Genomic DNA, 12,575 nt, shown 5'->3' with positions numbered 1-12,575 from the left:
AAGCAGTGGTATCAACGCAGAGTACTCAGCAAAACGCACTCGTGTATGTGTGAGTGTCGGAATTGGTTAGCGGTGTGGTCGTGTCGGTCGCGGTGCATCCGAATTACATGCACGGATGCACGGTGCGGAGCGCGATTTCGGCGATTCGATAAAATATCGATTACGGGAGCGGATCTAGATTTCGGCAGAGGCCGCTAACTCCCGGGCGGTAATTTCGGTCGGGCCGGTGGGCGGTCCTTAGACGCGCCGGTATTGATTTGATTGCGTCGATCGATGTCGCGGCGAGTGGCCTTCGCTTGGACACAGTACAATTTGACATGGTGCAAATGGACACGTTACAAATGGACACGAGATTGTGCACACGGTTCAATTGGACACAGTGCATTTGGACACAGTAATTTTGGATACAGTAGCTTTTGGACACATAAGAAAATACGCATCGTTTACTTGGACACCGCTCAATTGGACACTGTTCATTTGGACACCGTTCGTTTGGACACAGAAAGATGCGCACCGTTCATTTGGACACCGTTCGTTTGGACACCGTTATTTGCCCACCGTTCGTTTGGACACCGTTCATTTGCCCACCGTTCGTTTGGACACCGTTCATTTGCCCACTGTTCGTTTGGACACCGTTCATTTGCCCACCGTTCGTTTGGACACCGTTCATTTGCCCACCGTTCGTTTGGACACCGTTCGTTTGGACACCAAAATTTGATTTAAGTTATACTACGTAATCCACACCAAATTTTTGTTTTAAATAAGAAATAGGTTTGGGTTAGGTTATATCTTCCGGAAGTGGAGCCCCCCCGCAGGGGGGGCGGAACCCACTGTATCCATGCATGACATACAAATATGCGAAAGGCTAAACAAAATGCTAAAAGCAATGTAAAATTAATGACATCAGTATCAGAGATATATAAGTATGAATATATTTTATTTTGACAGATATTATAACCTTCAAATGTATCTCCTTTTCACGATTTCATATTTTACATAGATTTACCAGTATAAAGTGTTATAAGAATACTGATTATATTTTCCCAAAATGATTTTTATTTCTCTCCATCTGTTACATATTCAAACAAACAGTGCGCATGTTTCTGTGTACAAATGAACGGTGTCCAAACGAACGGTGGGCAAATGAACGGTGTCCAAACGAACGGTGGACAAATGAACGGTGTCCAAACGAACAGTGGGCAAATGAACGGTATCCAAACGAACGGTGGGCAAATGAACGGTGTCCAAACGAACGGTGGGCAAATAACGGTGTCCAAACGAACGGTGTCCAAATGAACGGTGCGCATCTTTCTGTGTCCAAACGAACGGTGTCCAAATGAACAGTGTCCAATTGAGCGGTGTCCAAGTAAACGATGCGTATTTTCTTATGTGTCCAAAAGCTACTGTATCCAAAATTACTGTGTCCAAATGCACTGTGTCCAATTGAACTGTGTGCAAAATCTCGTGTCCATTTGTAACGTGTCCATTTGCACCGTGTCCAATTATACTGTGTCCAAGTGCACCACTCCCGTTTTCAGGATCGTTCTGGATTCCAGGCGTCTTACAGACTCTGGCGGTTGTTGCGGAAGATCTGGTCTCGAGATGGAAAATTGGCTCTTATTTATACCGCTTTTTCCGGCGGGTGCGCGTGCGTAATATGCCTGACTGTTTTAAGGCATATTGTTTAAAGTTGAACCGCCGCGCGCGACTCGGGTGGTTTCGGAAACGGTCGGTACGGTTACCCGAGCGCGGCGACGGTTCCCGGTAAACAACGCGTCTTAACGGCGGTTATAAATTCAAACGTCTTTCTCTACATCTTAAAAATGGGCGCTCGGCGCCTCCGCCTTATGCCCGACCGGTGTTTGTCGGGCGGCGGACTTCCGGCGGATCGACGGCCGGGTAACGGTGGAGGGATGCATCGTTACATCACCCCTCCGGTCTAGTATGCCTGAAATTAGAGGCATATCGGTTCTGGTTACGCGGTGTTCGGCGTGTTTTCGCTCGCTGGTCTAATTTAAGCGGCGGCGGTAGCGGAGTTGCCCGTTCTTGGCGAACCTCATCACCCAATGCCCCTGCGGTGATCGGATCTTGTACTTCCGTGCCGCGTGCACGGCGAAGTGGGGCACGTCAAAGATGATGCCGGGTTCCACCTGGACCCGGATCGGTGGCGGTGGTAGCAGGCCAGTCGGCATCAGGAGGCGCAGCAGCTGGTCTTCGCCGGTCCCGGTCTCCTCGGAGTCCCGCGGTCGTTTGCGGGCCGGGTTGCTCGCTGGTCGTCGCGAGCGGGCAGGCAGTGGTGGCGGAGCCTGCATCAGCTGGTGCATTTTCCGCTGATTGACGTGGTCGGAGCGCTGAATCAGCGTCCCGACTTTCGGTGGTCGGCCGGGTGGTCGGTCGGCTGGGCCGGTTGGTTGCCGGTCGGTCGTCGGCGGTATTCCGTCGCCGATTCGGCAGCTGTTCGGCGGCGGCGGTGGAGCTGGGAGCTCTGGTTCGCCCAGGAGCTCATTTATAGCGGCGAGGATATTCTCTGAATCGCACATCTTGGCCTTCTGAGCCGTTCCTTCCTGGATTTTGGCGGTTTATTCTTCCCCGGCGGTAGTGGGGGTATCGTCGTCTTCGTCTTCCGAGTTGTTGTTGTCGCCGTCTGTTTTTTGTTTTTGCGACTTTGAGATCCTGGATGTGTATATGCCTATACCACTTCCCCCGCTTGCTCCTTAGATCGACGATTACCGGCGAGATGATTCGGCGAACTTCGAGCGGCCCGATGTATTTTGGCGCGAGTTTCGCGTTGAAACTGTCGTCTTTTTTCGACAGCGGGTGGTCCTTCTTCCACACCCATTCGCCGATGTGCGGTCTCCATTCTCGGCGCCGGAGATTATAGTACTTTTCCTGTTGTTGAAAAGCTCTCGCCAGTCGGATCCGGACGATCTTATATGCGTCATCCAGCCGTTCTCGCTTGGTATCTGGCGATGTTCTCTCGGTGGCTGGTGTGATGCGGTACGGCGGTACGAGCTCTCGCCCGTGATTTATGTAGGCCGGTGTATACCCGGTGGCGTCGTGGACGGCGGTATTAAAGGCGAACTGGAACGCGGGCAGATGTTCGTCCCAATCTCGGTGGTCTTTATCGACGAATTCGCCGATCATCGTTTTGATCGTCCGGTTGGTCCTCTCCACGGGGTTGCAGTGCGGTGCATAGGCTGGTGCGGTCTTATGCTGGATGTTAAACGCTCGTAGTCGATCGGCAAATTCTTTCGAGGTGAATTGTGTGCCATTATCCGACAGGATGGATTCTGGTCGGCCATGTCGGAGTATTACCCTCTCGGTGATGGCCTTCGTGACGGCCCTGGCGGTGGCTTGGCGTAGCAGTGTTAGCTCTACCCACTTCGAAAACCGGTCTTGCATCACGTAGAGCCACGTGTGGCCCTGGCGCGAGCGTGGCAGTGGCCCTACGAGATCGGTGGTGACCTGCTCCAAGGGTCGTTGTACGTCGGTTGCGAGGAGCTTGTTGTTGCTGGGCCACTTTGTGTCTTTGGCAGGTCTCGCAGGTCCGCACATATCCGGCAATGGCTCGGAACATCCCTGGCCAATAATAATGCTCGGCGATGCGCGCGATGGTCTTGGCTATGCCCAGGTGTCCGGCTGTTGGTGCGTCATGCCCATTCTGTAGCATCGTGTGCCGTTGCTCCTCCGGTACGCACTCCTTCCATTGTTCTTCCGCCACGGTCTCCTTGAAATCCAAGGTGTGCAGAATATGACGGAACAACTTCCTCTCGGTGATTCTGTAGTCTGGTCGGCTGGCTGGCTCGCGTTCGACTTCCGCGAATATTCGTCAGTACCACCGGCATCGGCGGGCGGTCGCGGCGCAAAGCTCGGGTTGTCGTGACAGGGCGTCGGCCACGCGGTTGAGCGTGCCCTTGCGGTATTTTACTTCGAGGTCATACTGTTGGAGCTCGAATAGCCACCGGGCGAGTCGCCCGGTGGGAGCTTCCAGACGCTGCAGCTACTTTAAAGACTGATGGTCGGTCAGCACGGTGAAGGGGTACTCTTCGAGGTAGCCCTTCATGCGCCGGATGCCCCATACGACCGCGAGGCATTCCAGCTCGGTAGCGCTATAGTTTCGCTTGGCGCTATTTAGCGTTCGGCTCGCATACGCGATCACGCGCTCCCCTTCCTCGAAGTACTGTGTTAATACGGACCCAAGGCCGCTGGTGCTTGCGTCGGTTTGCAGCACGAACCGTCGCGTAAAGTCTGGGCAGGTGAGCACCGGTGCTGAAATGAGCGTCCGCTTCAAGGTGCGGAACGCCTCCTCCTCGTCGGTGCCCCACGTTCACCGGGCGCGTTTCTTAGTTAGTTGAGTGAGCGGCGCGGCAACGGTCGAGAAATTCGCGATAAAACGGCGGTACCAGGACGCCATCCCCAGGAATTGTCGGACTTGTTTGACGGTCTTCGGCTCGGGCCAGTTAGCGACGGCGCTGACTTTGTCGGGATCCGTCCGTATTCCCTCGCGATCAACCACGTGCCCGAGGTATTTCAATTGGTCAACACAAAATCTACACTTCTCCGGGTTGAGGCGCAGATTCGCCCCGCGTAGTCGGCGGAACACCTCAGTTAGCAGCTGCAGGTGTTCTTCAAACGTTTCGCTAATGACTATGATATCGTCTAAGTAGACGAATACGTTTGGCTCGAGGGCTGGGCCGATGATCGTGTCCAGAAGTCGTTGGAACGTGGCCGGTGCGGAGTGTAACCCGAACGGCATGACCGTAAACTGATACAGCCCTCTTCCGGGTATCGTAAAGGCGGTGATTGGTCGGCTGGCTGTTTTGAGTGGTACTTGCCAATACCCGTTTTTTAGGTCGAGCGTTGACAAGTATCGCGCGCCCCGGAGCTTGTCTAGTGTCGCGGTCATTTGCGGCAACGGGTACGCATCCTTCTCCGTGGCATCGTTCACCTTGCGGAAGTCTATGCAGAACCGGTACTTTCCGTCTTTCTTTTTGACTAGTATCACGGGCGAGCTCCAGGCGCTCTTGGACGGTTCGATGACGCCGGCGGCCTCCATCTCGGCCACCTCTCGATCTATAACGGCCTGCATCGCCGGATTTCGCGGTCGGTACCTTTGTTTGATTGGCGTGGTGTTCCGTAGTCGTATTTCGTGGTGTATGCGGTCGGTCGGTCCCTGGATGTTCGCGATTTTTCCGAGTTCGCGTTCGAGAAAACTTTTTAGTGCCCGTTCCTCGCTTCCGGTCTGCCGCGCTAGACCCCCTGTGGACCCGTGTAGCGGCGGGGTGGTTGTGCTGGGCGTGTATCGCGGTGGTGTGAGGCGGATGCCGATACGCGACCACAGGTCCACAGACCTCTCTTTCTCACCCTCGGAGACGCACGGCTCATCGGACACTCTCTTCAGTGAATTTAATCAATTGGAAATCATCGGACAAAACAAGCATCACTCATCATGTCCAATCTCGAAGCAAGATTCTCTCTGCAGCTGAATCGGTACACCTACATCAAATCGGTGGCTTTCGAGTGTAAGGAACCGACGTTCCCCACTCTCCAACTGCAAATGCTCAGGGTTAAACTCGACCTCATAGACAACAACTGGCAAAAGTTTGAAGCGACTCGGAGCGAATGGGCAGGCATAACGCACTCGCCTGTCAAAATTCCAAGAGATGCAGAGACTGCGGCAACAAACATCATACTATGATACACATGGATGATCAACCGCCCCCACGTCGGTCAGCTACACAAGGCAGGGTAACCTCCTCAACCGCAGCCCCACAAACGCCGGCGCTAGCCTCACCAAATGAGAGCACCACATCAGCGGCTTCGGAATGATGCACGCACGCAGTCCTCGCTCCATCTCATTCGGCAGCTCTCACTCGTCCGGAAGTCTTACTCGCTACTTGTTGCCCCATCATCCGATCACCTGGCGGCTCACCTCACTCGGTCAGGATGCTCATCGATCCCGGATCGGAACTCACCTTTGCTTCTGGACAACTTATCAAAACCCTTCAGGTACCTCGACGGCACGCCTCTGTCCCCATCATAGGTATTGGCGGATCTCAGTCGGAGCGAACTCGGGGTGTCGTCCCCCTAACACTTCATTCAATTTACTCTTCGCAATCCATCAAGGTTACAGCTTACATCCTCAAGAAGTTAACAACCTCACTCCCGCCTATAGCGACAGCAGAGCATAGTTGGCCTCACCTTCACGGGCTCCAGCTGGTGGATCCGGATTTCCTCACCCCCGGACCAATAGACTTAATCCTCGGTGCCGACTCCTACGGTCTGTTCATCCAGCCCGATATCATTAAAGGGTCGGAGGAGGAGCCCATCGCTCAACACACAATTTTTGGATGGATTGTCCTCGGTCCGACCTCTACACCATCGGCCACAGCTCATAGTTCTCATCATGTCGCGGTAGATCATGAGCTTCACGACCTGCTCACAAAGTTCTGGATTCAAGAAGAAGTTCCCTCATTCTCCGCAACTCAGCTCAACCCTGACGAAGAGGAGTGCGAAACTCATTTCAAGGACACTCATTCGCGAGATAGTGCTGGGCATTATGTCGTACGGCTCCCCCTCAAGTTCCAGACCAGCCATCTAGGGGAGTCGCGAACAGTCTTCTCAACATTGGCCAAGCACGGTATCACAGCTAGATTCGGCGGCGACTCTTGAGGAGCGGCCCGGGCTTCTTCTCACCTCCTCAACAATAAGGCAACACCACCTCTGGGAGCTTCTCTATCGTTACTCATCGCTCACACGGCTTCTTCGGATTACGGCTCACTGTCAACGGTGTTGCACGATCCTCAAAGACATACCACAGTCTTCTCTGGCCACACCTCTCACACCTGCAGATCTAGAAGTTTCACGACTATATTGGATTCGGTCAGTCCAATCGGCGTACTTCTCATCGGAACTGATACTCATCTCAAGCGGAACACACTTGTCAAGGTCTCATCCTCTCGCCAAGTTTACGGCCTTCATCGATCATTCGGGCATCCTCAGAGTCGGAGGCCGACTCAAGCATTCTCAATTGGACTCTGAATGCAAGCACCCAGCCATCTTGCCACGGGATTTATATCTGTCCCGACTCATTATATCGGACGCCCATCTAAGGACTCTTCACGGCGGAACTCAGGTAACCTTAACTTATCTTCGCCAGGCTTACTGAATCATTGGTGGCCGAGCTCCAGTAAGATCTCACATTCTCCGCTGCGTTCGGTGTGCTCGACAACGAGGCGTAAGGGCACAGCAACTCATGGGTCAACTGCCATCATCTCGCATTACGCCATCTCGTCCCTTCCTCAACACAGGGGTTGATTACGCCGGCCCCCTGACTCTTAAAACTTGGCGAGGACGAGGGGCTAAATGTCACAAGGGATGGTTAGCCATCTTTGTTTGCTTCTCAACTTCGGCGGTTCATCTGGAGGCAGTGACGGACTACTCGACAGACGAATTCATCGCAGCGTATCGGCGGTTAACGGGACGGCGAGGTATCTGCCAAACTCTTTTTAGCGACTGTGGAACCAATTTTCAAGGGGCAGATACATCTCTTAAGCGGCTATTCAATGCGGGATCAAAGGAATTCTCGGAACTCGCTCAGCTACTGACCCATGACGGCACCACTTGGGTCTTCAATCCTCCAGCAGTCCCTCACTTCGGCGGTAAATGGGAGGCCGCTGTCAAATCGGTCAAGCATCATCTGCGAAGAACTATAGGCGACACTGCCCTAACCTATGAAGAACTTACGACTCTTCTAGTTCAAATCGAGGCAGTCCTCAACTCCAGGCCATTGTGCCCACTTTCTGACGACCCGGAAGACCTGGCAGCCCTCACCTTCGGGCACTTCATCATCGGGGCAGTGCCAACTACAATTCCGGAGCCATCTCTCTCCGCAGTGCCCCTCCCAAGGTTATCTCGGTGGCAGCTCATTCAGCAACAATTCCAGCATTTCTAGTCACGTTGGTCAGCTGAATGTCTTCAACGTCAGCTAGCGATATCGAAATGGCATCATTCCTCCACGCAAATCAAGGTCGGCTCTCTTGTACTTCTCACGGATGAGAGATTCCCCCCATCAAAATGGCCTGTTGCTCGGGTAACACAGCTTCATCTTGGCTCGGACGGTCTCTGCAGAGTGGTCACCCTCAAGACGGCCACAACAGAACTCAAGCGACCTATCACAAAGTTGGCAGTGCTTCCGACGACACCAGATCAACCCTCACCCACGGAGCAACCAGCAACGGATTCGGCCTCACCATCACCAATGGCATAATTCTTCAACGCTGTTGTAGAAGGCGGGCGGAATGTTCAGAAAATATCGCGACTTTTGCGCAATCTCCTCAGCATCATCTCACTCACTCTAGTCCTTCTCTTTAGTGTTCTTTCTCTCTTCCTTTTCTCTCTCGTACGCGACCTCAACCCAATCCCGATGCCGGTCTTATCAATCCAATCAGCATCGCGCCACGCTATCAGCCAATCATAATCAAGCTCTTAGGAGCTTTTCCGCGCTCCTGCGTCGATATCGACCCTTCCGGTGATCCTCGATCATTCCTCGAGTAACGGTCTTTCATAGTGCACGCTGTCTTTGGAAAAATCGACAAAGCTCTCGGAATTTGGTTTGCTATTCGGATCGGATCTAGAAATCAATCTCACGGTGTTCTCAAGAATCTCAGTGAACGTAAGGACATTATCAACCGGCAGTCAATCATCGAATTGAGTGTAAGTGTGAATATTCGCGAAATGCGGCTCGGACCAACGTACGTGTGCGTGGACTCTAAGCGTTCTTCCCGACACCCCCCAAAACCAGAGACTCCTCTAGTACTCTGCGTTGATACCACTGCTTTATATATATATATATATATATATTGTAACCGTATATTTCTTCTTAAATTATTTAATTAATAATTATTGATTCGGCGGGCGGTTCTCCGATGCCCACGGTACACCTTCGGCGCGTATTTCGAATATCGATCTCGCGATCCACAAAAATTCCCGGAATCACAAATAAACTAAGTTGGGCGCCAGGTACGGCAGGCCGCACCATTCACGAAAAACGCAACACCAAAAGATAATCGCGCGATCGATAATTAACGCGACGGCAAAATTCCGCGGCTATTCAGTATACCCGAAATGGTAGAGGGGGGGGGGGGTTCGGGGAAGACGGGAGAAATCTTGAGAGTCGAGAACACGGGAGCCAAAATGAGCATTCGGTCGGTTAAAACAAAGATAACAATAATATATTTAAAATGAAAGAAACAAGAGTATAGAGTAGTTCGTATAAATAATAGCCTGGAATGACAGTAATTATGTTACAGGCGAATAAGATATATTATTTCCGCGGAGATCGGCACGATCGTGCGCAACAGTATCACATTACCGGGCGTCTTACGCGCTTTAACTCGACTCTTCGGCCGCGAGGATTTCCGCCGTACGAGACTTAATTAGGCCGCGACAGCTAAAGAAATCTCTCGAATACGCCTGTAACTACTTTACGCACGCTCGTGAATCCGCTTCGATATAATAAAAAAAAATACTAGATTGCACGACTCAAATCGGTCCGTTGGTCCGGCTCGCGGTAAGCCGATATACGTCTCAATAACAATGACGGTGACCTTGGCGTTGAAATGCCTAATTTCTAGCTCGAATAACTCGCGGAAACTAATAGCGGGCTCCAAGACACCCGATAGATTTATTATACAAAGTTTTAGGATTTCGCTTCCTTCCAACTCTAATTTCTTACAATACTCAAAAAAAACACGCGCTAACAATGCGCAGAAACAAGACGGAAACTATCGATAACGACTGTGGTGTACGAGTCGCGAGGCGCAATACTTTGCGCGAGTCGGAATATCGATCGCGTGAACGCAAAAATCCCGATAATTTACAACATATTATACAGACTAACGCGAAAATAACACTAATGACTGTCGGCAGCGGCGAAGTGAATAGAGAGAGCCTATTTTATCTAATTCGGATAAGCGACATGTGCCCGTCGGCCGTGCGACTTAATCTACCAAAAATATTCACCAAATTAATTCACCAAAACGCGTGGCTCGACAACTATTTAGGGCGCAACTCATCCGAATTAATTACCTACAGTTATGCGGCAACAAAATCGGGTCGACGACGCTCGTCCCACCGGCCGGAAGTACTCGGTGCTTCTCTTTAGCGGTTCGGTCTTTCGCTCGCTCCTGGAAAAGCCTGCGTCTTCTCTAACGGCTCGCCGAACAGTGCCGAGCGAGAGTCCTGCAGGAGACACGTCGGCGCGATAAATCGCTATCGCGCCACTTGTGGCGCTTTCGCGTTACGCAGGGCCGTCTTGCGGTCCTCGCGATCCTTGTTGTCCTCACGGCCGTGTTGGTGGATCCTCTCCCCGAAATTTCCTAAATCGGTTGTTGATTGACCGACAGATGCGGAATTTCGGCAGCGTCCGAGCGGTTCTCCCTCCTATTTCGAAAAATAGGTCCATGGTGAAGAATCCTCCCGCCGCTCCGTCCGTGGGACTCCCTCGCTTCGCGCGGGTGGAGTGGCCGCCCCTTCGGCCGGTTCCTTCCGGTCCTTCGCTTCTGTCCCTGTTATAGTAATATTAAATTATCGGTAGCGAGGTATATTGGCCACCATGAGTGTAGTTAATACTGAAAAACTACGACCTGATGTCTCCTGTGTCCTGGACTCCCGCCCTTGGCCGTCTCTCTTCTCTCTTCCTCTCCTTCCGCCGGATGGGATCCCGCCGCTCGACCTCGTGCCGACAACTAATTCGCGAGCTTACATTTGCGATTTTTCCTACCGAAAGTCAGATCGCGCTGATCTGACCATCGGGCCGCTCTCTCCCTAAATTAGGAAGACGCAGGCCCCCCAAAAACCGCCCCCGATCGGGCCATTCGGCCCTTGTGACGGACGTCCCAAAAACGTCACGTCACAATATATATATATATATATATATATATATATATATATATATATATATCAGGGTGACCCACAATGATCACCCACCTAGTACATAGCATTATTTCTTACCACAAACTGAGACGAAAAGTCCTGACCCATTTTTTTATAACGCTTAATAAAAGAGTTATTATTGAGTAAAACTTGGCCAATCAGTGCCGACTTTTAGCCGCGCGTTGTGAAATATGTGCCGCCGCAACTAAGGGCGCACGACTCACCGACGTGTGCCGGCTAAAGGTCGGCGGTGATTGACCAGAATTTACTCAATAATAACTCCTTTATTAAGCGTTATACGAAAAAATGGCTCAGGACTTTTCGTCTCAGTTTTTGATAAGAAATAATGCTATGTACTTAATGGGCGGTCATTGCGGGTCATTCTGTATATATGTATATATACTGTGTCCAATAAAGACCGGGACCCTTTAAAATCTTGAAGGAGTTATGTTACAGAAAAAAATGTTTTATACAAAAGTTGTAGGGTTGATATGGCGCATTATATAGTGATATTATTATGGCCTTGAATAACGTTGTCAGGGTCACGTGTAGGTCACCTTTAATTTCTTAAATAGCAATCTATTTTTTTTGCATATTCTTGTAGCTTACCTCGAGAGCTTTTCAAAACATTATAATAAAGTAATTTTTCGTTAAGTATTTTTTGAGTTATTTTATATATTAATCTGATATATTTTGATATAGAAAATAAAATATCTCGCAAAATATTTAATTTTCGATAATCTTAATCGTAATACTTTTATATACAAAATAATCAATTAGTGTAAAAGAAACAAATAATTGTTTGAAAAAATTTATTGTAAATAATTATATACTTTTTCTTAAAAACGATTATCTTTTTATACCAATTGATTTGTTTCATTATTCTGTACATAAAGGTATTACGATAAGATTATCGAAAACTAAATTATACGAGATATTTTATTTTTTATATCAAAATATATTAAATTAAGACATAAAATAACTCGAAAAGCTTAATGAAAAAATACTTTATTATAGAGTTTTGGAAAACTCTCGAGATAAGCTACAAGAATGTGCAATAAAAAATGTTGGTTTCCATTTAAGAAAACATCGATCACATTAACGTGTTCTTGAGATGGTCACTTAAGGGAAGTCCATATTTTTATCATGTGGTCCCCTCGAAACCATGCAATTTTTGTCGGAAACACTTTTGTCTATCGGGCTCAGTTTTCGAGCTTTCTCAGGTTTTAACTGTTAAAAATGGGACACCCTGTATATATGTATGTATGTATATATATAGAATGTCCCACCAAAAATAGCCAACCTCTTTTATCTTTTAAACTAAAAGAGATAGACCGTAATAAATATATATTAAATTAAATAGTTTAAACCGAATTCTATTGTTTACATAATGGTTGCTTCTAAAAGCTATCATCTAAAAACAGTTTGCTATCTGTGTTAACGAGCAGAGAGATATTCATAATTTTATAATAATATAAATATTTCGATATGAAAAAAATTGTAGCGCTGTTTGAAACGAATACAACGATATATGATATAATGTAAATATTTTACATATTATTGTTTTATCAATTTGAAATATCGCGGGCAACGTCTACCTTTTCATTTTCGAACCTGCGATATGGCCAACTTCGAATTGA

General features: G+C 49.3%; 2 protein-coding genes across 2 annotated transcripts; both read left to right on the top strand.

Annotated features, from left to right (window-relative positions):
• Positions 1 to 5,946: 5,946 nt before the first annotated feature.
• On the top strand, positions 5,947 to 6,672 carry LOC138932770 (uncharacterized). Its single transcript, XM_070294909.1, has one exon. It carries the CDS (start codon positions 5,947 to 5,949, stop codon positions 6,670 to 6,672), a length of 726 nt encoding a protein of 241 aa, XP_070151010.1.
• A 583-nt stretch (positions 6,673 to 7,255) lies between these two features.
• Positions 7,256 to 7,954, top strand: LOC138932769 (uncharacterized). The gene has a single exon (XM_070294908.1). The coding sequence runs from the start codon at positions 7,256 to 7,258 to the stop codon at positions 7,952 to 7,954; it is 699 nt and encodes a 232-aa protein (XP_070151009.1).
• Positions 7,955 to 12,575: the final 4,621 nt, after the last annotated feature.

This window comes from Polyergus mexicanus, unplaced genomic scaffold (genome assembly GCF_030449975.1).
Source record: "Polyergus mexicanus isolate NDT 795.1 unplaced genomic scaffold, iyPolMexi1.0 SCAF_4, whole genome shotgun sequence".
In the NCBI taxonomy this organism is placed as follows: Eukaryota; Metazoa; Arthropoda; class Insecta; order Hymenoptera; family Formicidae; genus Polyergus; species Polyergus mexicanus.
The sequence above is the reverse complement of the archived record's forward strand: the minus strand, read 5'-3'. Positions and strand labels throughout refer to the sequence as shown.